Source organism: Ambystoma mexicanum, chromosome 3p (genome assembly GCF_040938575.1).
Source record: "Ambystoma mexicanum isolate Mex_15411 chromosome 3p, UKY_AmexF1_1, whole genome shotgun sequence".
Lineage (NCBI taxonomy): Eukaryota > Metazoa > Chordata > Amphibia > Caudata > Ambystomatidae > Ambystoma > Ambystoma mexicanum.
The window spans coordinates 550,773,875-550,800,485 of NC_090925.1; the positions used below are offsets into that span (position 1 = coordinate 550,773,875).

General features: G+C 48.2%; 1 protein-coding gene across 1 annotated transcript in view; it reads right to left on the reverse strand.

The window, feature by feature from the left end:
- The window catches only part of ARFGEF2 (ARF guanine nucleotide exchange factor 2), a 2,106,550-nt gene that overhangs the window by 1,517,213 nt on the left and 562,726 nt on the right, over window positions 1-26,611 (reverse strand). Inside the window, exon 11 of the mRNA XM_069651280.1 lies at window positions 24,043-24,142. Coding sequence (XP_069507381.1) covers window positions 24,043-24,142 — 100 coding nt within the window. The remainder of the gene's footprint in view (window positions 1-24,042; window positions 24,143-26,611) is intronic.

The window sequence follows — 26,611 nt, forward strand, 5'->3', positions numbered from 1 at the left end:
TCCTGAAAAGAGCTAGGCTAGCAGGAATAGGCAGGATTTGTTTTTGTTAATCGCGATTCCTGACAACACACTGAAGTTGTCCAGTACTTCTAGCATGTTTTCCAGACACTCCTCAGGGTCTCGTACATACAGTAGCATGTCGTCTGCATACATAGACACTACATGCCACATGTCAATCCGTATTCCCACATCTCGGGAATTCATTCAGGAATGCTGCTATCGGTTCCGTTGCTATGATGTAGAGCATCAGGGACAGCGGGCAGTCTTGCCTGGTTCCTTTCCTCAACTCCCATCTCTCAGCGAAGAGGCCACCCATCTTGACCCTAGCCATAGGTTTACCATATATCAGTTTTAGCCACTGCATATATTTTTCGGCCCAATGCTTAGCTTAATCATTGTTGCGTAGAGCCTACCCCTGTGGACTGAGTCAAACTCTTTTGCTGCGGCTAATGAAGTTACTGCGCAGTGCTCATCCCTATTGCTTTTACAGCTAATAACATGGTGTCATCTGCATAAATTCCAAGGACATTCCTCCCTGGCACATATCCAGTTTGATCAGGGTGTATTCATTCAGTTATACTTTCCTAAGCCTATTCACTGTTAGTGCTGTAAGGATCTTGTTATCCTCGTTTAATAGGGACAAGGGCCTGTAGGCGCCACAATCTATTGTTTGTTTATTAGGCTTGGGAAAGGGGATAATTACAGCTTCTCCCATACTCTCTGGGAGCGTCCCAGTTTCGTACACTTCCATGCATACATTCAGTAAGATTGGTGCAAGGCTGTCGGCATATGCCCTATAATTTTTTTTTTAAAAAAAAATAAATAAATAAAATCACCTGGTTGTCCGTCCATGCCTGTTTTTTTTCTTCCTGAGGGCAGTGTTCTAATTACGGACAAGATTTCCTCAGGCGTTAGAGGTTCTTCTAGCATCTCTAGCATCTTCATACAACTCGCTGTAGTATTCCTGGAATGTGTTATTCACTTCCCTTTGAGTATTGTACACTGTACTCCCTTTGCCCTGGACAGAGTGTATTGGTGTTTTCTTGCTATCGTTCTTGTACCTATGCCAGCAGTTTACCTGGTTTCTCTCTTTCTGCATGTATTTTTTCTAAATGCTTCATAAAACTGAATTTACCCAGTCTATCCCATTGTGTTAGGCACTCTGGTCTTAAGCCGATTTCCACGTCTAAGTTCTTCTCACCTGCAATGTTTCGTCTCTCTACTTTGGTTAGTTCTGAAGTAATGACCCTGCATACCCCTCTTGCTTGAGCTATCATCTTTTCCCCTTTTTTTCCTATCGAGGAAGCCAGGTGAGTGAAAGCCTGCTGGAGCCTTTTCCCTAAAAGCGCCCATTTTTCCGGCAAAGCGGGCGCCCTAGGCCCTCTCAGCACCCCTCTTGCCGCCTCTCCCCTGCCCACACCCTCTTCCGCCCTCTCCTTCTCCTATTGCCCATCCTCCCAGGGCAGCCCTCTGCCCGTGCAGCCCCATCGGCTAAGGACCCTGAGGCAAAAGACGGCTCCTGATCGTATCTGCAGGTATTCGCAGGAGAAGCAGAAAGCCAACACCCACCAAAAACTAAGTGTAGCAAGGGTGGGGGTCTACTTCAATTTAGAATGTGTACCTAATAGCGTGGCCGTGGTCTAGTTATCTTGAACATCACCCCCCTGTGGTAAACATTAACCTGGAACTTGTGAAAAACCTCACCCTGTGGTATAGTTAGGTGTTGCGAATAATATCCTGTGGTATAGCTTAATTAGAAAATGTTCCCAACTGTGGTATAGGTAAACTTAGAAAATGAATAACATATTCCTGTGGTTCAGTCGAACTCAGAAAGTGTCCCTAACTGTGGTATAACTGAACTTGTAAACTGTAAATAATTCATCCTGTGGTATAGCTGAACCTAAAAAGTGTGAATAATCTCACCCTATTGGTATAGTTCAACTTAGAAAAGGTGAATAATATCCTCCAGTGTTTCAGCTGAACCTAGAAACTGTCCCTAACTAGGCAGGTAAACTTAGAAAGTGTGAATAATATCATCCTATGGTACAAATGTGGTATAGCTGAACCAGGAATCTGTGATTAACCTCACCCTATGGTATAGTTGAACTTGGATTGTGTGAATAATTTTCATCCTGTGGTATAGGTAACCTTAAAAGTGTGAATATGCTCCTGTGGTACAACTGAACTTAGAAAGTGCAAATAATATCAACCTGTGCCACAGCCGAATTTGAAAGGGTGCCTAACTAAATTATAGGTAAACTTAAAAAGTGAGAATTCTATCTTCCTGTGGCTCAGTTGAATTTAGGAACTGCCCATAACTGTGGTCTAGGTAAACTTAGAAAGTGTGAAAAGTACCACCCTGTGATATAGTTGAACAACTGTAACATAGTTCAAACTTGGCCACGCCATGAGTGCACCAGACCCACCAAGGTCCCACGAAAGAGACCCGCTCGTGGCCGCCTCCCCTCCCTCCCTCCCTCACCCCCCAACCCATCGAGCCCCTCCGCCTCATCCTCAGCCCACTGCCTATCCAAATCCCAAGGAAGAACCACCCCATCCCAAACCAGCCCACCCGCCTCCACATTCTCGACCCACTCGCTGCCCAACCCTCAAACCAGAAGAACCATCCCAACCCATTCCGCCCACCCTCTGCCTCGCCCCCACCCATTCCCCTTTCCAAACACTAAGACAGAGGAGCCTGATGGCTAGCCAACAATCCTAAAACCCCTGTTCCTCCGATCCCCCCCACCCACCCGCCCACTCTTCTAGGAGATTTCAATATCTGGCTTGACATCCCCACCAACCCTATGACCCACTCTCTGGTCGACTGCCTAGATGCAATTAACCTCCATACCCACATAACCGGCCCAACTCACTATAAAGGACACACCCTTGATGCCATCTTCAGCTCCCACGACCAGACACACCTAAACCCCCCCCCCCCATACCCCTATCATCCGGTCCGATCACTTCATTATCCCTTTGAACATGTGCTTACCCGCCGCCCTCCCCACACCCAAACCAGAACCTCCAAATCTACGCAAATGCTGGAAGAAACTAAAAATCATTCCAGACTAGCCGACGCGCTTATTCAGTCTCCTCCTCCTACCTCCCCACCCAATGAACACTTAATCTCCGTTTGACTCATGGCTCAATACCTCACTAATCCCGCTCACCCCCACCGGCCAATCATCCGCTCGCCATGGCCCTTTTCCAAGATGCTTTTCACCTGAACTGAAGACCGCAAAACAACTATAAATCCCTTGAACGCAAATGGCGGAAAGATAAAACCACTCTGAGTAGATCCACCTTGGCCCGGCACCATCGCCACTACAAAGCCGAAATCCGGAAAGCAAAAAAAGCCCATTACAATTCTCGAATCCTGAACTGTGAAACCCCCACAACAAGGAACTCCACAAAATCATCTCTGAATTCACCAAATCATCATGTATCACCACCCAATCGACCCCTTCTCAATCTCTCTGCGACTCACTCTCACTCCACTTCTACACCACTGCTCTCGAAAGAACAAATTCCCTAATCAACAAACTCGCCCTCTTGTACCCACCTCACAATCCACCCACCCTACCTGCCAACCCAACGCCTGAAACTGCTATCCACCCGACCTTCGAATCTTTCGCACCAATATCAACGGACCAATTTCTCAAACTGCTCTCTGCCCGGAAACTATCCTCCCCGCTAGACCCCTGCCCAGCCACAACCCTCAAGGAAATATTCACATCCAACTACGCAGGAGAATATGCGAGAACCATCATAAACGACTCCCTCTCCTCTGGAATTTTTCCAGACGCGTTCAAAACTGCTCATGTCAAGTCCCTTCTAAAAAAAAAAAAAATCTTCCCTCGACCCCAAAAACTACTGCCCCATCTCAAACACCAGGTTCCTTGCTAAACTCATTGATGAACCGCCTACTCTCAACTAAATGCCTTTGTCGAAGCCAACAACCTCCTAGACCCCGCTTAATCAGGTTTTAGACACCGACACGGAACCGAAACCACCCTGACCTCAATCTGGGATGACCTTAAAAATACTGCAGAATCTGCGGAATGCGCTGCACTAATCCTTCTTGATCTATCCGCCGTCTTTGACACAATCAACCACTCAATCCTCCTCAACCGCCTCCACTCCCTAGGAATCCGTGGAAATGCTCAAGTGTATAGCATCCTTCCTCAACAATGGGAACCAAATAACCCTACTCTCCTCCTTTGCTTCCGCCACCCGACCAGTCAATACCGGAGTTCCACAAGGAGAGCTCCCATCAGCCCTCCTGTTCAACCTCTATATGGCCACCCTCCCACGAATAATCCGCTCACACAATATCCTGTGCTACAACTACGCCGACGACACCCAACTAATCCTAAAACTCTAACTCAAAACCCACCTGCCAGCCTGACCTCGGAGCCTGCCTCCTTGACATTAATCACTGGATGACCACAAACCACCTCCTTTTAAACCCCACCAAATCTAAAATCATGGTATGTGGCAATACCAAACTTCTTCCGCACCCTCTACCCTGGCCATCATCCATGGGCAATTCCCCCAACAACCTCAACCCCAGTAAAAAACCTTGGATGCACTCTCAACGCTGACCTAACCCTCTCGCACCAAGTCAACAAAGTCTCTAAGTCCTGCCACTACCACCTCAAAATTCTTAGGTGCATTTTTGCCATACCTCTTTTTCCAACAGACCCGCCACGGTCCAATCAATTGTAATGTCACGACTGGACTATGCTAACCCCCTCTAACTCTGAGTCCAAGCATACCACCTGACTAAACTACAAAGAGCACAAAATGCTGCAGTCAAACTGCTACTGGCACTTGGCACAAGAGATCACACCTCCCCAACCCTCAAAACTCTACACTGGCTCCCGGTTGCTCGAAGGGTGACCTTCAAAACCTTTTGCATCTCTCACCGAGTAATGCATAAAACCAGACCTCTCTACCTTCAGGACAAACTAAAACCTTACCATCCACCACGCACTAAGATCAAGCTCTGCCCGCCTCCTAGTGATACAAAAACCAACTCAGTCAGGCTAGGTGGATCGTCATTCTCAGCCTTGGCCCCCACTCTGTGGAACTAACTTCCACCCCACACCTCCGACTCACTGAAGACCTCATGTCCTTCCGCAATTTACTGAAAACATGGCTCTTCCCTTAAAAATCGACTCTTAGCACAAACAGTATAAACAGCCACATTAAACAGAAACCCAAGGTTACTGAATCAAAATAACAATCCAGCATAGAGACCTGATCAAGAAAATGGAAAACTAAAACCGATAAACTGAGTAGAACAAATGAAGTGGATTAAAGGGACAAAATGGATGGAACGGATGAAGTCAATTGAACGGATGAGGTGGAGGGAACGGATGAAGTCGATTGAACGGATGAAGTCGATTGAACGGATGAAGTCGAGGGAACGGATGCAGGGGTGGGGACGGAACGGATCGGGTGGGGACGGAACAGATCGGGTGGGAACGGAACAGATCGGGTGGGGACGGAACAGATCGGGTGGGGACGGAACAGATCGGGTGGGGACGGAACAGATCGGGTGGGGACGGAACAGATCGGGTGGGGACGGAACGGATCGGGTGGGGACGGAACGGATCGGGTGGGGACGGAACGGATGGGGACGGAACGGATCGGGTGGGGACGGAACGGATCGGGTGGGGACGGAACAGATCGGGTGGGGACGGAACAGATCGGAACGGGACGGATCGGGTGGGGACGGAACGGGACGGATCGGGTGGGGACGGAACGGGACGGATCGGGTGGGGACGGAACGGGACAGATCGGGTGGGGACGGAACGGGACAGATCGGGTGGGGACGGAACGGGACAGATCGGGTGGGGACGGAACGGGACAGATCGGGTGGGGACGGAACGGGACAGATCGGGTGGGGACGGAACGGGACAGATCGGGTGGGGACGGATCGGGTGGGGACAGAACGGGACGGATCGGGTGGGGACAGAACGGGACGGATCGGGTGGGGACAGAACGGGACGGATCGGGTGGGGACAGAACGGGACGGATCGGGTGGGGACAGAACGGGACGGATCGGGTGGGGACAGAACGGGACGGATCGGGTGGGGACAGAACAGATGGAGTGGATGGAACAAACGGACTAGATCAAACGCAACGATCATGTATGGAACCGGGGGGGTGGATGGAACCGAGGGGGTGGATGGAACCGAGGGGGTGGATGGGGTATACAGAATGAATGGAACCGACGGAATAGATGAGTGGATGGAACAGATGGAGTGGATGAAACTGACGGAGTGGAAGGAACACAGAGTAGATGGTAGGGATCGAAGGGATAGAACGGATGAGTAGATTGAACAGATGAGACGAACGAGCTGAGTGAACGAATGGAAAGAATGAGTAGACTTAACGAATGGAACAAATGAAAAAGATGGAATAGATGGAATGAACCGAGTTGATGGAACTGATGCAGTGGATGAAACAGATACAGTAGACGGGACGGAACAGATGGACTAGATGAAACAAATGGAGTAGATAAGAACAGAGGGAGCAGATGGAACAGACAGAGCGGATGGAACAGACAGAGCGGATGGAACGAATAGGAAGGATAGAACGGATAGAACACACTAAACGGATGAGAAGGATGAAATGGGTCTATGGAATGGATGAAATAGACTATATGGATGATGGGTCAATTGGATGTAAGGGATAGAATGGACTATTAGATTAAATAGATGTAACAGACGAAATGGATGAACAAAGTGGAATGCACAGACAGAGTAGATAAAATGGATAGAATAGAATAGATGGCACAGATGGAGTACTCTATCTCAAGCGCTTTACTGATAACCACCATATCACACTACCACACTTACTCTCTCCTATACACCACCACTCAACTAGAACACAGCGATACTATGACACAATCGGTATAGCTGTTCTCATACTAATACCTGCCACCACGCACCCTATGACTCTCTCTCTACTGACTAACTACGGTTCCCGAGGGCGTTCAACCTACCAGCGCTTTGAGATCATACCAATGATACATAAGGCACTATATAAATGCCAAATAACGTAACATAACATACTTACAACTTTAAAGGTCTCCCATACTGTTCCTACTGAGTCAATGCTGCCCACATTTATTTTGAAGAATTCCTCTGTGTTTCCTCATATGTTCCCTGAACGCTGTGTGTAGCGGGGTTTGACTTCTAAGCCTCCAGGTTGGTATAGCCGGTCTGGGTACTGTCAATACCAACTTAAATTCTAGTGGGGCATGATCAGACAATACTCTGGCTTTGTACTCCAGTTCCTTTAATTCCCTCATGTGTTCCTGCCCTGTGAATAGGTAATCTAACATTGTGTGGACTTTGTGTGAAGTGGAGTGGTGCAAGTAATCACACACTGTTGGGTGGAGGAACCTCCAGATGTCTTCTAGGCTGAAGGACGGTAGGAGGGTGTTTAAAAATCTTGCTGGTGGTGCAGCTCTTCTAAATTGATCATCTGACCTGTCCATTTAAGGGTTTAGTGTGCAATTGAAGCCCCCCCGCCCCCACAATAGTACTCAGTTTCTGTATATATCTAATCTTGCATATAAGGAACGGGCAAAAAGATGTGGCATCATCGCTCAGTGCATAGGTGTTCACTATGCATATGTACCTGTTTTCTAGGGTACCTTTGATCAGTACCATCCTGCCTTCATTGTCTGACTTCGTATGAAGCATCTTAAGCGGGACAGTAGGGGCCACCCAGATCAGTACTCCTCTGGCATAGGCTGAGTATGTCGATCCCACTATCGCCCCACCCCATTTTCTCACTAGTTTGTCTTGTCTACGTTTGTTGAGGTGCATCTCCTGTATTAGGGCCACTCCTATTTTATTCTTGCGCAGATACGCGCTCGGTCTGTGTCTTTTCACATAGCTGCTAAGGCCACAGATGTTCCAGGTTATTACTTTAATACTAACCTCCAACATATAATTGCATATTTGTCCATCGTTGCTCTGTCGCTATCAGGGTCTTGTACCACAAGGCTATAGCTTCATATGCGCACAAATTTATGGATACTCTGTCTGGCTTTTCCCACATTCCCGTTAAAGCCCACCACCCAACCATAAATCGCCCAGCTATGCAGTGCATGCTCAGACTAACCCGCTTCCGCTCCCTCTACTCCTAGTTGTCCGACCAGGTGCCCAACGGGTGGGTAAAATAGCATACCCTAACAAAATTAACAGGGAAGTTCGGTGACTCCTTGCTCAGTGACACCCTCCCTCGGAAGACTGACCTCCCTACATGTTCTCCTGCTCTGGGGCCGTTTTTCAGGTACAACGGCAACTTGTCTGATTACTGGTTTTTTCCACTGACCTAGCCTCAATAGGGTTTTTACAGTCAGACCATTGAGACCATCACTTGTGTTTAGTTAACAGTATCTTCATACACACTTATCCTAGGTCCTGTTCTTTCTTAGATTGTGTCAATCTCTGCTTGTCACTGGCGCCTTTGCACCATCTAACTATTCTTGTGCTTCTTCAGGGTTGTCGAAGAACAGTGTACGGCCATTGTGAATTATCTTCATACTGGCCGCGTCGATAAACATGTATTTGAGCCCAGCTTTCCTCCGTCTCTCCTTTATTGTTATAAATCCGACTCGTTTTAGCACTTGGAAGGTCTAGTCGTGGAACATTGCTAGTTTAGCCGAGGCCCTTTGTATTGTTCCCTTTGTCCTCAGGAATGCTACGATCGTCTCTCTGTCCTTATAGTTTAGTATTTTGGCAATGATAGGGCTGGGGGGTGCCCCCCCCGGTGGTGGTTTCCTAATTAAGGATCGTTTTACCTGCTCCACCGTGAATCCCGGCATGAGGTTACCTGGACCTAGTTCCTGTAACAGTAAGTTTTCAACATAATTAGTGGGGTCAGTTCCCGCCATGCCTTCAGTCAGTCCAAGGATCCTGACGTCGTTCCTTCTAGCCCGACCTTCAGCGTCCTCTGCTCCGTCTACAAGCAATTTTACTTTTTGCTGCAATATTCTTACGTCTGCTGTTGCTAGGTACACTTACAGGCCGATTCATGGAATTAATGTGTGCCGAAAATCGCAGCAAAAGCGTGCGAATCGCAGCGCAAGCGTGCGAAAGCCGCGCACATCGATTCATGGAAGTCCGTGCGTGTGTAAATCCTGGGATGTGCGCTAAAATCGTGCAAGGCGCACGCGGGCGCACACGTCAAACGGCGAAAGCGCACATAGCGTGGCGCACACAACAAAAGTGGGCATAACACGGGGCGTGAAAATGTGGGCGTTACGGGCTAAGTACAGGAGATAAATGCGCACAACGCCCACAAGCGTGCCTACAACACGTATTCATGGAATCGAACAGGGGAAACGCGTGCGCCAAAAAAGACACGCTAATCCGGAAACAGCAGGAAGCAGGCGTACGCGGCCTGAGCAGCATAAACGTGCGCGCAAACAACTAACAAGCTGAGACGCTACGATGAATATACCATTCCTCGCAGCAGTGGCCGCGGGACACCGCAGGAGGAGGATAGCCAGGCCCAGAATTTTTACACCCAGGACCAGCCTTTTTGGGATGCCTGATGGCCAGGTGTATGGGAGGTACAGGTTCCCACCACACAATCCTCGACCTGGTGAGTGAGTGGGAGGATGACCTCAAATCACCCACACTGTGCTCCAAGCACTGAGCCCCTTGAAAAAGGTGCTCAATGTACTGCACTTCTTGGCCACTGGTTAGTTTCAGCGGACAAGTGCCATAGTGGGGGGGGGTGTCACAGGCCGCGCAGTCACGCTGCCTACACCAGGTGTTGGCCATCATGACTGCACGCTCTTCAGTCAGCAGGCACATATACATGCCCAGGCTGTCGTCCAGGACTTTTACGGGGTGGCACACTTCCCCAAAGTGCTAGGTGCCATTGATTGCACCCATGTGGCTCTACGTCCTCCCAGGGCAACTGAGCACATCTATAGAAACCGCAAGCACTGGCATTCCATCAACGTGCAGGTATTATGTGATGCCAAGGAATCATCACCTCAGTATATGCCAACTATCCAGGGTCCACCCATGACAGTTCCATTTTCAGAATGTCAGCCCTAAACCAGGACCTAGAAGCTGGGCGGCATGGCGATACATGGCTGCTTGGTGAGTATAAATGCCTCTGCACATGCATGCATGTCAGATACTGAGTAATGTCACAACCCCACTAATGATACCCATCACCACCTCCCCAGGGGACAGTGCCTACCCTCTGAGCACCCACATGACGACACCAATTCGGAACCCCACCACACCACCCGAGGTAAGATACAACACAGTCCATATTGCAACCCGGGGCATAGTGGAGCGCACATTCGGAGTGCTCAAGTCACGCTTTCGCTCCCTTGACCGCTCTGGTGGGCAGCTGCTATACGCGCCCCCAGTAGTGTGCAGGATCATAGTGGCAGCATGTGTCCTGCACAATGTTGCAACCCGCCGGAGCCTGCCGGTGGACATGGTGGTGCCCCCACATCCCCAACCACATGCACGGCTGCTGCGCATGGGAGGGGAAAGGGCACGTGGTGAGGCAGCCCGTACGCAGCTGGTGGCTAATTACTTCACCTAAAATCACACCCCTGTGGAGTGCACACAGCCCTGGCACATACCAGCTGACAATCAATGATGATGACATAAGGGACAGTCAACTGTCACAAACATACCAGCCTGAGATTGGTCACCTGTAATTGTTACATTGTGTGCATCCCTACCTACTGAAAGACAACCAATGCTGTGTCACAAAAAGACACATTTATGCTGCATGAATGACTACCCCCCTTGCAAAATACAACATGAAAATAGTGCCTTGTCACCAAACCCCTCCCCAGCTCAGCTACCCAACACACCATGGCATGTCATGCAATGTGAAAGCAACCAAATGAATACACAACACATGACAAGTGTCACAAAGTGCACTGTCCCAAATGGAAACAGGCCACAGACAATATGCTCCCAGTAATCAATAACAAACAGCACACATGAACAAATACTTACCAGCAACACAATACAGCAACACAGGATGAAACAGTGGCAAAATATGACAGTACAAAATCAAAGTAGTGCAAGTCTTACAACCTGAATAAGCCAGCACATCGACCCCTTCCAACTGCAGAGTGTGGCTGTCAGGCAAATGTGTCAGTGTACTGCATACAACATGAACTGCATCTGCAAAAGAGATGGCATTGTTAAGACATGAAGAAGGTACCTGTGAATAAGGAGGAAAACATGGATGCGCAAGCACATATCAATACACCATGCAGTGTTCAATACAAAAACATTCCCCACTAGGGATGTCCACACAGTTTGGACTACAGACTGCCCACACAGCTCATGGGAGCCCAATGTCACTGTGTAAGTCACTGTCACTTGGTTGTCATGATGCCTACCTCCAAGGAGCCAGGCCGGGCCCAGCAACCCCAGAGGCAGACATCATTTTCCCCAGGGAAGTCTCAGCGGGCCCAAGTCGGGGCCCTTTGGACTCAGTCCTGGCGCCTTAGGCGCCAGGCTCATAGCGGACCCCAGTCCTGGCGCCTTAGGCGCCAGGCTCATAGAAGAGGATGTGTTTAAGTGCTTGGGTGCAAACTTACCTGATGCAGACCTTGCTGCTTCATCCAGGCCCTCTTGAGGCCTGAATGGGACTACTTTACCTGTAGGACTACTTCACCACCCGGGTGTGGTCGGGGAAGGATACATAACTGATTGGTGGAAGGATACATACCAGGAACTTCTTCCAAGGCTATTTAAACCCCACCCGAACAGCCACACGTGCTTCGCGTTGTTCTGCACCTAGCAGCTGGACGCTCACTGTGTCAGCTCCTGCATCCTGACTTCAGCCACGCCTGCCAGCACCCTGGAACACCTGCAAGGGGAGAAAGGAAGAGAATAGGAGAAGAAAAGCCCTTACCTGCTAAATATGCATCCCGGAGTCATTTCTCCAACGGCCCTGAAAAGGAAGACATCATTTTAAAGGCATTTTGTTTCGATCGCTGCAGCGCTGCATTTTACTCACCTTTGCAAGGCGCTTCCATCTTCAGCAGCGATCTTCCGGATTCAGCTACGCCCCGGCGCCTAGAGGAAAAAAGACAAGAACAAAGGTGAGAGGGAGAAAAGGAATAAGGAAAGCTCAGTTTCCTTTTAAGTCTTACCTGTTGGATTATTCCCACTGCATTTCGGGTCCTGCCGCTTCCTGGCATCTCCGGACCCCGGCCCCTATGGGGAAAAAAGACAAAAACATTGAATGAGCGAATGCAAAGACATTACCTGAGCGCTCATCCAGAACTGTTTCACTTCGGGTCGGCGCCATATCTCCGGCACTCCGAACCCCGGCCCCTAAGGGGAAAAAGACATAAGCATCAGCGCTTGCTGCAATTAGACAACGAATATTATTATTTACGCTTGAACTTTTGAACAGAACTTTTACAGCGCCTTACCTGAACAGTCAAGCTTACCTGAACTCCCATCAATCCTCAATCCACTGAAGTAACTGGGTTTCAACGCGCCCCTGCATCAGAAGCAGGATGGAGAGCTCATCCTTCCAAACCCTAAGTTGAGGCTTCACGGGGAATCGTGGAGGAGGTATCGTGGAGGGTTGGAAGGGAGTGGGAGGCTTGAGCATTGTTCCACAGTTGGTAATACTCCCTTTTCACGCACAGGAGGGTATCCAACGAGCCAGGGAAGCCAGAATAGAGGGGCCCTTCCTGTCCATCTTCAGAGTTCTGCGCCTTCGACGCCGTGACTCCGTGGGAACCAGGTGAGCGTTACATTGGTCACACCCTTGGCAAGCTCATGGAAAGGGGAAGCAGGAGGGGTGTGTGTGTCATGAACCCAAGCATCTAACCCAAAGACAGGACAAGCCTGCATGTGCCCAGCTGGAATACAGAGTGGATGCCCACGGGAGCCACACAAGGCAAAACACACACAAAAAAAAATGGCCATGTGTGGACCAAGGGGGGTGGTGGTAAGGCCACCCAGGAGGTTTGAGGACAGGGTGCACACCAACACCCACCTGCGTGGATGTTGCAGAAAAAAAAGACCTCCATGGGCCAATGTGGGAGAACGGCTGTCGCTCTTCACCCTCTGCTGCTACATCAGGAGGTGGCGGTGCTATAGGAGGCAGCCCACGCAAAGCCCTGGTATGGTCCTCTATGGCAGCAAGCATGCGGGTGTGGAAGGTCTCGTTCTGGAGGATGGTAGTACGGAGATCCCCATGCAGTACCTCACGGGTTGCCTGCATTTCTGCACGCATGGCCTCGCGTGATGCCCGGATCTCCTCACGGGTTGCCTGCAGCTTAGTTGAGAGCGAACGTGTGAGCTGCTCCAGCTGCTGTTCGGACCTAAAATTTCGGGAAGCCTCAAGTTCACCCAGAGTCTCCCTGAGGAAATGGAGTTCTAACCTCAGGGCTTCCCTGTGACTCTACAGATATGACTTCGTGCAGTGTCTCCAGTGCTGCCCGTCTGTCCCTGTTGGACGCCAACATATCTTCCCTGTGTGATTGGCAAATGGAGTCTGTTGTTGCTCCATCTGCCTTTCAGGGGGGGGAGAATGGAAGTGGCCACCCTCTCCATTGCCTGAGCCATCATTTCAACCGATGCTCCCTGTTGTGCTGCTATACTGTAAATGGTGTTTTCCCATACAGTATTGCCTGGTGGTTTACGGCCACCGCGTCGGCGGGCACCACACCTGTTTGGGGCAAGGCGATCTGCACCTTGCTGTGCTGGCACTGCCTGAGGCTGCAGGACTGCATTCCCCCTCTGATCTGCTGGCTCAGGAACAGGATCAGATGTTGTGGAGTGTGACCCTGCATCCGTAACCGCCAAAGGTGGAGTTACCAACACGGACATCCCCATAGAGGGGCCTACCCCTGGTGCAGGTGGGTTGGACAGAACAGCATCCCTGTCAGAAACACCCACCTGCGACAGCACATAAGTCCCACTGTCCGATTCAGCACCTGAATCATAGAGGTCTGGGGAGGTGCACCCAGAGACACCCGTGGACAGTATGGTCTGCAGGAGGATAGGGTTTTCACCCACCACCACACCACGTCCTCCACTGGTGCCCGGTCGTGGCTGAGATTCCTCCTGGGTCTGCACCATCTCCTCCACCTCAACAGCATCAAGTGCGTCATCACCTGCAAAAACATGAAAGACAACAAATGGAAACAGACATGAGCACCATAGCACACACATAGGCCTGACAAGGCAGAGATCCAGTACATGAATAACACATGTCCCACACGACTATAACCCTGGCATGCATGCACTGTCAATGATTTGGAAGGGGAGGCAAAAAGACACCGAGGACTCCAACATGGAAAATCAACACATGTGCTGCATGCTGGATAGCACTGGCATCACATATTAGCCTGTGAGTGGCATGGGCAATCCACATACATGACACATGCCAGCATACAGATGGCACGTAGCATAGCCATGGTACATTTGACATGTACAGCCATATGTCAGTGAATGAGTTGAAAAATGCAAAATAGTGTGACAAAATACGCATGTGCCACACACTGCAACACATCCAGTGTGCAATAATACAGTGATGGCAGGCAGATGGATACATCAATGGTTGTTCACTTCAACATGACAGGAAACAAGAATCATGTTCCACATTCAAACAGGCCCCAAATATTAATGTGAGCAGGCCCTTACTCAATCAGCCTGAATGGTCAAATCATTCCCATAACAAGGTAATACATGTGGGCCAGTGTGGGTTGTAATCTATGACAGAAGCAGGTCGCATATGTGGCATTAGGGCAGAAAAATGCGTTGCAAAAATGGGAGGATTGAAACAATCGGGCTGAATGAACACTGTAAAATTAGAACAATGTTATTGCAAGATGACAGTTCAAGGGCAACTGCAGTAATGTGGCGCTAATTGGCGACTGTGGTCAGAAGGGATACTGTCATACCCAAACCCAAGGCCGGTGAATGGTTTGGAAGAAGCACATGGGTGACCCATACCACTCAGGAGTACACATCCTCACCTGGCACTCAATCATTACACATCACCCAAGAAACATACACATGGATTACACACACTTGCATGGGCACTCACCGGACAATGCCTCATAATCTGGTAGGTCTCCCACGCCTTGGATCTGTTCCTCTGTGATGAAGGTTCCAGCAACAGACTCATGTTCAGTGAGTTGGCTGTCCTCTGGTGGAGACCCACCACCAGTCACCAGAGTAGAGGCATGATTGGCAGCCAGCTTGTTCTTTGCTCTGCGTTTAAGGTCATTCCACCGCTTGTAGCAATCATCAGCTGTGCGCCTCTCAAATCCAAGGGCACTAATGTGGTCCGCGATGGTCTGCCAGTGGGCCCTACGTTGAGCAGTCATAGTCTTACAGCCTGCAGTCACCAACATTTTCGCGGCTATGTGCCAACACATAGGCCACAAGTGCATCAAGTTCAGCGTCATTGAAGCTAGGCTTCCTTGACGTGCCGGAGTGTGTAGCCGTGTCTGGGGTCTCAGCCTGTAGTGCAAGAGCACCCTTCTTCTTGCTGACCTGGAAGTCAGCCTGGGAGTCAGGCCTATGTGTGTCCTGGTGGAGCATGTCCTGGAGCATTATGATGCCATCTTTGGAACATCACGCGCCAACAAGGAAGGACGGGAGAGGATCTGGGAGGACGCAGTGGTTGCCATCAGCGCAGAGGGGGTGGCAACCCACAACATCAAGCACGTTGGAAGCGCTGGGAGGACTTCAGGTCCAGGACCCTCTACAAGGCCCGGCGCCTCGCAAAGGCAGAGGATGCAGAGGGGTGCCAGGTCAGCATGAGCAACATCCAGATGAGGGTCCTGGAACGCGTAGGCCCAGCACTCCACGCCCAGATCCTTCGGAGGGAGACCCGTCTGGAATTGAGCGGTAAGTGGCCAAGCATTGCTGTGTGAGACAGGGCATGTTGCCGTGTGCTGGTAGTCTGATACTTGCCTGCATGTGTGACATAGGCCATGTATGTATGTGTGTGTGCAGGGACATCATGGTCATGCATGTGAGACCAGTAATGTGTGAACCACATGGATGGTGCATGTGTTCCAATGCAACATGGGGAGCTCTATGCGGAATGCACACATGAATGCATGCCAGTCTCTGTTCTTGGACATGGAGGGGGGGGTGAGGGATGGGTGCTGCTCTCATGTACATGTATGATGCACATGTGTATGACTTTGAAACGCCATTGATACATGGCATGTCCGTGATGATGTGTAGATTCACTCATGCAGTGCAGTCACCGTTGTATCCACTGTGTATATCCACTGTGTCTGTGGTGTACAAGCCACGATGCATGACCCTCCGGTGATGTGTGTGCATGGGATCAGTGTAAGCCATGATGCATGTGAGTTTGAAGGCAACATTTTGGTTAAAAGAGGCCCTTGTACATGGATGCTGATTTTGATTGCAGGCGCCGTACCTGTTTCTTCATGTGTGTTGCGTGCATTCACCCATGTATTGTGGAGGGACAGGATGGAAGGGACATTTGACAGAGCCACTCATGTGTTATTGCTTCCTGTCTAGGGGAATATTGTACTGTACCCTGATGCTTGTGTTGTATGTCTCCCTCTACGCAGCGTCAAGTGAAGAGGGTGGAGACGGCGCTGTGGAGCCAAGCGGCGGGGATGCCTCCACCGGGCGGCGACGCAAGGCCCAGCCACCCTCCCAGGAATTGCCATCATCCGTGAGCCAGGTGACAGGTGCCGCATATGCCACTATGGCTGTAGTGGAAGGGCCAGGTGAGGCCCCACAGGGGCTTGCAATGGCTGAAGACGATGTGGAGACATCCAGGTTGGTGGTCTCCACAGAGGAGGAGCCCGCTACTGAGCCGCACATGGGGCCTGGTGGGGGTAGTACCACTGGTGCAAGTAGTGCAGTCCAGGGCCAGGGTCAGGAGGCAGCACAGGTCACCGCAGAGGGGCCTGTGCATGTCGCTGTCCTTGACCATGTGACTGCACAACCCTGCACCAGCAGGGATGCCCCGTCCCAGGCCTGTCTGCAGGTAGGGGGGAGTGCCACGTCATCTGCCTCTCCACTACCTGCGGACGAGGAGTTCCATGATCTTATGGGCTCTGTCCTGGTTGGTGTCGTGTTGCGCACGCGTGACATTCGTGATGACGTGCGTGCTTCCTGGGTAGAGCACGCACACCATCACGAACAGCAGCGTCGCGATGTGGCACTGTTGGGAGGGGCGCTGGTCGGTGGGTTCCTACATGTGTCGCACACTCTGGCGGACCTCTCCTCCTCTGTGGAAACTATGCGTCAGCCATTCTCCCTGCCGTCTTCTGGCCCAGATTCCACCAGGGCCCCTGTGGACCTGGCCTGACCAACACAGCCACAGTCGGGAGTCGGCGGTCCAGCAGGGGTGGACACCACAACAACTGGCGTCCAGCTGATGGAGGATGTGCAGGCATCATCGGACAGGGCACATGGACAGCAGCAGGCTCTAGGTGGGAGCAATGATGGCTCGGCTCGGGGCCATCGACTTCAGAGGGGCAGGCATCGGCCAGAGGGCAGGAGGACCCTGGAAAGGGTGTGTCTACCGTGTGGCTGCGGTTGGGCCGGCGTATAGATGCGGAGCGGTGGCGGGCAGAAGAGGCACGGCTCACAATGGTCAGGGCGGAGAACTCCATGCGGAGGGCACTGAGGCGGGCCGAGTGCCTCGAGGCTATTCACAGGGAGTTGGAGTCCAACATGGCATCGTCCCTGCAAACCCTCGGGGCCATGGAAGAGGACCGCCTCCAGGACATTGAGCAGGAGTTCGATGATGCCCTGGCCCGGGAAATTGTAAAGTGAGCCGTCGGACTAGCCCGCCGCCATTGTATATAGTTTTTAGTTTTAGGTTTCATTTTAGTTTTCCTTTATTTTGGGGTGTTTGGACTTTGCCCCACACATTTGTATATCGTTTTTTTATTAGGTGTTTTTTCCATAGGTTTCTGTTCTTTCGTTGGGCTCATCGACCCTTGACAATTGATTGTACATAGTTCGACAATGGATTTACATTTCACCATGGATTAATGGATTTTATTTTTTACGTTTCCTTTGGATTTGCTCTGGTGGAGGGAGAGTTTGGACTATTTTTCTTTTGGATTTCTTTGGATTGGTTATACTTTTCATGTACTCATCTTTTGGACATGCTTTTCATTTCATGTTTGCAATTTTTTTTATGCTTTCATTTCATTGCTTTATTTTTGTCCATAATACATTATGATATTTTACTTCCATGTGTGCAATTTGCTCTGAGTTCATGCATGTGAAAATGTGGGTTTACACAATCAATGCCAACCAGTGTGTGTGTGTGTGTGTGTGTGTGACGGACATGTGTTTATGTACATAGTTGACTTTTGGTTTGTGTCTTGAGATAGGCAGGTCAGTGTGGGGTGGATTGGGAAATCATTGCGTCTCAAGACTGGGGTGGCGTGCTGTGGTATTTTGTTGGATATCTGGGCCATGATTGTGCATTTTTATGTCATGTGGGGGGGACATGAGTCAGGGCCTGAGGCTCACTGCTGGGTGGGTGGGGGTGCGGGGGGACATGAGTCGGGGCCTGCTGGCAGGTGCACCTAATGGCTGGGGGGGTAGGGGTGCTGGGGGACATGAGTCAGGGCCTGCTGGCAGGTGTCCGTCAATGCTGGGTGGGTGGGGGTGCTGGGGAACATGAGTCAGGGCCTGAGGCTCACTGCTGGGTGGGTGGGGGTGCTGGGGGACATGAGTCAGGGCCTGCTGGCAGGTGCCCGTCAATGCTGGGTGGGTGGGGGTGCTGGGGAACATGTGTCAGGGCCTGGGGCTCACTGCTGGGTGGGTGGGGGACATGAGTCGGAGCCTGCTGGCCGGTGCCCGTCAATGCTGGGTGGGGGTGCTGGGGGACATGAGTCAGGGCCTGAGGCTCACTGCTGGGTGGGTGGGGGTGCTGGGGGACATGAGTCGGGGCCTGCTGGAAGGTGCCCGTCAATGGTGGGTGGGTGGGGGTGCTGGGGGACATGAGTCGGGGCCTGCTGGCAGCTGCCCCTCACTGCTGGGGGGTGAGGGTTCTGGGGTACATGAGTTGGTGATCACTAGTGCAAGGTGACATGTGGGCTGGCTGGGGGGCATGCCCATGGTGGATGGGCTGCGTGCGGGCCATGACCAGGGGTGATGGGTAGTCCCCTGTGGTTTGGACTCCCTGCAGGGGTCATGGAGGGGGTAGAGGGCACACCTGGGAGGATCCACACTGCCAATTCATGTGTGGGACTCCCCGCGCACCCCACTGGATACACGTACCCTGCTCTGACCGCGAAATCACGTGTGAAACTCCCCGCGAACCCCAGTAATACACGTACCCCGCTCGCACAGGGCCAATCGCGTGTGAAACTTCCCACGAACCCCAGTAATACACGTACCCCGCTCGCACAGGGCCAATCGCTTGTGAAACTTCCCACGAACCCCCGAAATACATGTACCCTGCTCGCACAGGGCCAATCCCGTGTGACTCTCCCCGCGCATTGGGGTACGTGTATTTGGAGGGGTGCATGGGGAGTTTTACAGGCGTTTGTGGTTGGGGGCCTGTATGCTGGTCTACTGGCCTGTGCCCCATGTACGGGTTTTGTGCGCTGTACATGGTGCAGGGGGAGGGGTTGGGGGCGTAACTGGTGTTGCTGCAGGGTCGCAGCGCCACTCTGCACCACGGCTGGTAATGGATGTTCAAATCCATGAATACGCTGTGCGCGGAAATTGATGTTGGCACAATTCACACTTGTGCGCTGAATTCTATGAATTACTCCCTTAGTGTTTCCTTTCACCTGTATTTCCAGCTGTCCCGTGCGTTCCGCCAAGGCACAAACATCCTGTCTCAACAAGCCTACATCCATCATTACTGCATCCATTTTTCCTTCTATAGCTGTCTTTAGTGCTGCTATGGCGGGGCGTGATCCCCTTTGTCCAGTGTTTCTTCCAGGCCTTCTGCCAATGCTGTCGATGTTCCTTCTTTAGGGCTGTTTTGTCCTCTATTGAATGCTTCCATGGTGGTTTGCTTTGGCATCTTTGGCCATCTGGTGTTTAGGTGCTGTATGTCTCACAGTTAGCTTACTTTCCCCTTCTTGTGTGGACCCATTCATGTCCCAGCTCTTCAGTAAGGGGGCCTGTGAATTTCCGGCACCTCCGTCATACGGTTTAGTGCTCTGTTTGCACTAAAGTCTGTGAAACTAGCTCCATGCTAGGGGCCAATCGTGCAGGGAGTGAGCTCATAGGCACAAATGTAGTTACTGGCTGATCCGCCAGTTTACACGTGCCTTTATCCCACTTTACTTGGTTGCTGGCGTTGATACGTTCCTTTTACTGGCCCAGCGCCATTTATCCCACCTTTCCCGCTGTTTAGGACTTCGCGCTACGTGTTTGTCTGCTGCTTGTGCTTGCTCTCCTCTGTGGTCTTTATAATTGGCAGGATACATTGTGTGCTGGGTGTCTAATGAGGGTTCCTTTTCAAGTTCCCTTGCTTGACCCAATGTAATATGTTCGTCCGCTTGCCAGCTGACTGCCTCCCCCCGCGCACCTTACCGCTCATCTCTGCTGGGTGCGACAGGATGCCTCTTCCGACCACGGCTTGAGGGCACTCTGCAGTATGCTTCCCGATCACCACTCATACGCTCCGCCATTGACCAGGTGTGCGTGGTCCTTGTGGTCCTCGTGGCCACAATCTTCTGCAGTCGTACATACTGCGTTGAGCGGGGACGTTGCACTATGCTTCTCTTCCGCTTTGCCCACAGAGCTACAGCTTCCTTGTGCTGTTTCGGGAGCTTTTCAACATTGCTGCGCACTGCTGTCCGCCATCTTGGTTGCCTTTGTGGACCTGCTGCGTCTGGAGGAATACTTTACTCTGCGTCTCTGCAAACTGTGTTTATGCCGTTACTACGTTCCGGTCAAACCTCTAACATTTCTCTTGTTTGGGGCCCAATATAATCGCAAATTTTACGTCGTTTCTCCGGGTCATTGTAGGATCTGGCAGGAGCCGATGTGAGGCACATCTTCACTGGCAGTTACTACGTGAATCCTATGGCATTGTGCACATTTCTTCACTGCACACCTGAAAAACAGCACTATTTATAGCAAGAATATATATATAAATTTACATTTTTATAATTTTTCTTTGGGGTTTATATAAATCTTATATTTCCTTTATATAATTTCTCATAAAAACACAACACATATGACCAGACTATGTGCAAAATAGGGGTTAGTAAGAGTACTTAATTTACATAAATACAATAAATTGTTAAGTGTTCTTGCTTGTGAGTGCAAGTTTTAACAGGGAGTATGAAATTCTTATTTCTTCCTTGACTTTCACAATTCAAAAAACGAGGTGTATTTGTTTTTCCACATGTTTTTGTAAATAGAAAATAAAAATGTTTTTTAAAAAGTCTGCTCTAATACGGTCAGATTTCCCAACTTCCCTAGAGATAAATTATTTCTCCATATCTTTATGTTTCAAAAAAATTACCAAATTTTCAATTTGGATAAAAACAAATGTCAACACAAGCATTTTGGCCCTTTTTTTTGCAAAATCTGTATATCTACCACTGTCTTTGTTTGTTTAGTCTCTGGGCCTTCGTCAGGACAATGATTGATTGTGTGCATCTTAATACAAAACTCTCAAAACCCCTCGTCTACTTCATTGGGTCCCTTATTTTCTTTAAAGGGAGCTTTTGCCTTTTTCCTTTTCACCTTTAGTCATTTTTCAAATTTTTATGAAGTCTTTGTGATCCATTTCTTCTGATCATATTTCGGCAGCCATGACAGTATCAGGGTTTGAAATCACCTGTGATACCTGGGTCAGTTTAATCATTTTGCATGAATGCCCCACTTCAATGAGCTCTCCCTCGAGGTCCTGATTAAAAAAAAAATGTAAAAAGCACGATTGTACTGAATGAGTGCTATAAACGGAACAATTACTATTTTGAACTAGGTGGTCAGAATCTGTTATGGTCTTATTTTCATACCACATGGGACTGAAAACCCACAATTATTTATAATTTCATAATGGAAGGCTGTGCCCTAAATTCAAAGAGAAATGGTGGTAACGCATGTAATGACTGTACCAGTTTACTTGGTTGAGTGTTTTTCGGGTGCACTGCAAATGATACACTAATGAAAGAACTGAAGTGAATACAATAGAAATGTAATAATTGCCCACAATCTGTGTTTCCAAAACCACAGTGCTTGCAGTGTTACTATTTGATTGTTCATGTAAACTTCAAAAAGTCTCTCGATGCTTATGATATATGGTACATTTTATTTATATCGCGCTCACACACAAGTGTTTCATAAATGCGTAGGAAAGATGGCCAATATCTAGTTTGTTGTACAGATGAGACCCGACCCAACTTGTCGTGGACGGTTTTCCCATCACGTTCAAAAGCGGTTTGCACCAATAAGAATATATGTGCAAGACAGATGGCAGCAGGTTAGCTGCGATGGTGCCCTATGTGCAACAGGAGTACTCAAGCACAATATGGTCGCAGTTCTATTTTACTAGTTTATGCTACTGCGTCCAAGGTGGAAACGTTCACAAATGACACCCGATTAATGCATTAAATAAGATTGCTTTCTGTAGTGTTTCTTTCGGACTCGCCCTTTCCACTTATTTGACTACACATGAATTCTGGATTATGGAAGCAGGCTTTCCGAATTTGATGCTTGCTCTTCATAGATGTGGCTCCGTTTCAAACATTTACCATCAGATTTGTTGATATGGAGAGGCCACATCTGTCCCACGATATGGAGTGGCCACTGATGGGCATAGTGCAAAGGCCACCAAAATTAGCATTGAGAACCAAGGATGCCTTTGCAAAGTAACGGGTTTCCCGGGACATCCTGCAGTCAATTCCCAGCAAGCTATGGAATCAAACTAAATGGTGGCATTTATAAACATTTCCAGTGGTTGTGGGTGCTAATTCATGGGCAGATCAATGTATTCAGCTGTCCATGAAATCTATCCTCAATTATTATGTATTGTCATTCAAGGCTCATATGGCCTTGCTCCTGCCTACCTGTACTCTCCTAGTATTTTACTAACTTTTCTTTTTTTCTTTCAGCAGTTCCTTGCCCTCCCTGTGGGTCAATCTCCTACCTGCTGATTTCTCCCTCTTACGTCTAAAATGTGGAAGGCTCTACGTCTATGTCATTCACCTATTCTTGCTTCCTTACCCTCCTACCTCAAAGGCATCTCTTCCCTTCCTGCCAGCATTACTCTTCAGCTTCACATTGACTTTCGTGTGTTGCTCTTTAATTAAATCCTTATTACAAAGCTTTTGCAAAAGCACTTAAAGCCAAATAATCCATAAAATAAACATGTGTAAACTCAAGTAAATATATTTTGGTTCTAAACTCGGATTCTGAAAACTTTATGCACACACATGTATGTTTCCTCTTAAAATAAATTAACAGGATCCTAAAGTGGTAATACATTCATATGAGATCAAAATGTACTGCAATAACTGTTTATTACTCAATTCAATCTTGGAGAGCTGACAGTCGAGATGACTCGACAGTTGGGATTCAAACGGGTGACTTTATATACACAGATTAATGCAGCTCATGTAAAACTAAACGATCAGCAAACACCTGTACAATGAAAGTTTGAGCTTTTTGGATTGGCTTTATTTTTAATGCACGTTTATACACTGCTGTAGCAACATTTCCCACATGACCAGAGTTGCAATCAATAGAACCTTTGCCAAAATACCTTCATCTCTTCCAATTTGCAACTTTGCAGTTCATAAATACAATACATTGCTTCTCTGTGAAATGCAACTGAATATTTTGGTGGACTGAGCTAAATCTTGTTTACTGCTGTGTAGTAAATTGCAAAGCGTTCAAATTGCAAAATCTTACTCACCAATATGATGATTTAATAAGCCAAACAATTTCCAGCAACAGTCATACTTTGTCTTTCCAGAAATTGCATTAACTAGCATCCTGCTCGACAATGCAACCAAGTCCCAGAACAGTATGATTAACAATGTCAGCTTACCTGCACAAATTCTTGTTAATGTCTGAATCACCATCCATTTGTGCTCAAACGAACTTGTTGAAGTCTCCAATATATTCAAAAAGATCTCTTTGAAAAATACCTGCAAAAAGTGTTTTTAACAAAATGTGCATGAAGTTTATCCAAACAAGGACCATGCATTTCCAATTAGCCCAATCTCTTATTAGCTCACTCATTCAAAAAGAATGGCTTGCAATAAAACAATCAACTACTGTTCAGTATTTGTAAATTAAGTGACTCATTTGTGTTAGATGAACAGCTCCAAACACTTTGTTTTACGAGTAGTACAGAAAATGCCCACCTACATATAAGTACGCTTAATGCAGATTGGTATTTTCCCAAAATAAATCCCCAATACAGCATGACAACACTTTCTTTGCTACTCAGGTGAATTAGGCTAAGCTTCTTTATTTCTGGACCAAGACAATAAATAGTATAACACCAAATATATTTGATTACATAAGTGCAAGCTATTGATTTTCCCATTTAAAAGTGATTCGGTAACAAGAACATCAACAAAAATGAACAAATTAAACATTTGCATTACTACTATTTACAGAGCATTCAAACATAGGGCAACTATCTGTGGTGTGCAACACTAGATACCAAAACCTTTTAGCACAGGTACACTTTGTTTTGTTCATGCCAGGTACATGTTGTATAATCTACCAAGCTAATTGTAGGGATGCTTCTAATAGGTACTACATTAACTCTACAGATGCTTCACTAATATATGGGTGGACATTCAGAAACATTTTATTGTGCCACAAGCACCCAAACAGGCTTTGCAGAATTCAATGGCATGGTCACAGTGATTACATCAATAGTAGAAATGGTGCCTCCTTGTGTGTGCCTTTAGTTCCACATCTACAGAAGGACTAGTGAGATCTTGTGGGGGGGGATTTGCAAGGAGGTTGGCAGAAATAAATGATCTGCCCAGGAAATGCATAATCCCTTGTAGCAGTTGCAGATTAATTAACGTATTCAAGTTTTTGGACACAATCTCTAAAATAGTTACAAAGCAACAATATAAAAATGTTTGACTGGATGCTTGAATTCAAGTAAAGTAGAATCCAACACTACCCAAAAATAATTTGAATCAATGATTTTCCAGAGAGACCTCCCACATATGCAAAAAGGGGATGTTCCTATTGGACTATTTTACTAATGTAATCCTTACAATGTATTGTATTTGAAGCAAAATCTTTATTTGATCTTAACTGTTTTAATATGTATGGTAAATCAAAGGGTATCTCTAGGAATGGGCCAAAATAATGTAAAGTACTAATGACTATTCATTCTGTAATTTTACAATTTGCATGGAGATTGCTTCAAAATTTAAAACAATGGTCAACATACAAATACACTGTTTATGCAGGACAATTTAACTAAACAAACAGTTCTAAATAGTAAGAAAACAGAAATTATAGACATTTCCCATGTTATTGCAGCTTTTGCTCCTTCAGAGCCTAGTATGGTCAAATCTGTGTTGAAGCAGGTAGTACTACCGGAGAATGACACGAAAAAGGAGAACTAAAGCCAATGCGTGCTGCGTGTGATATATATGCCTTCGATTACATCATCCCAGAGACAGAGGCCATAGAGGGACAGAGTCGACTGCATCGACGCACAGCACCCTCTGCCTAAACAAAATTCCAAAGCAGCTGAAGCTGGATATTGGAGATATCAAAGATCAGGAAAACGTGCAAGGAACATCCAGTCGAAAGAACGTTACCAGGGGTAAGTAACTTTTTAGAATGGTTTGTGTCCCCCCACATAGTTTTTGTTTTGGTGGAGGGAGTACGAATTTTGCCATTAATGGTTTCCATGAAGGGAATGGAGGACAGCTTTTTCAAAGCTTCCACCCTGTCTTAGAGTAGAATCGAGGCAGTAAAGCTTAGTAAAAGTTTGTATTGTAGACAAAGTAGCAGCCTCACAAATGTTTTACCAGGAACACCTCTTTGCAGAGCAGAAGCAGTAGCCATGCCCCTAGTGGAACAGGTTCTCAAGCCTTCTGAAGGATACTTGGCCGCTAGTCTGTAACATTCAGAAATAGCTAAAATAATCCATTTTGATCAGGTCTGCTTTTTTACAACCTACCCCAGTCAATGACCAGTATAACCTATGAAGAGTTGGTCATCCAGACAAAGTTTTGACATCCTTGAAATGTAGAATCTCAGAGCCCTTTGAGGATTGAGTCTGTGCAGCCTCTCCTCCTCCTTGCCAGGATGAGGTGGAGGGTAGAAAGTGGGTAAAAAATGTTTTGTCCTAAATGAAAGTCTGAAATGACCTTAAGTAGAAATGAAGGCTTGACCCTCAGGATGGCTTTGTCCTTATGAAATACTGTAAACAGCGTTTAAAGGATAGTGCCTGAAACTCACTCACTCTACAGTCTGAAGTTAGTGCTACCAACAAGATGGTCTGGAACGTTAGTAATCTTAAGGGACATGAATGGAGTGGTTCAAATGGTGCACACAGGAAATGTTGACACCAGATTAAGGTCCCAAAGGGGAACCTGAAAGGGAGATGGAGGGAACACAGTGAGTCCCTT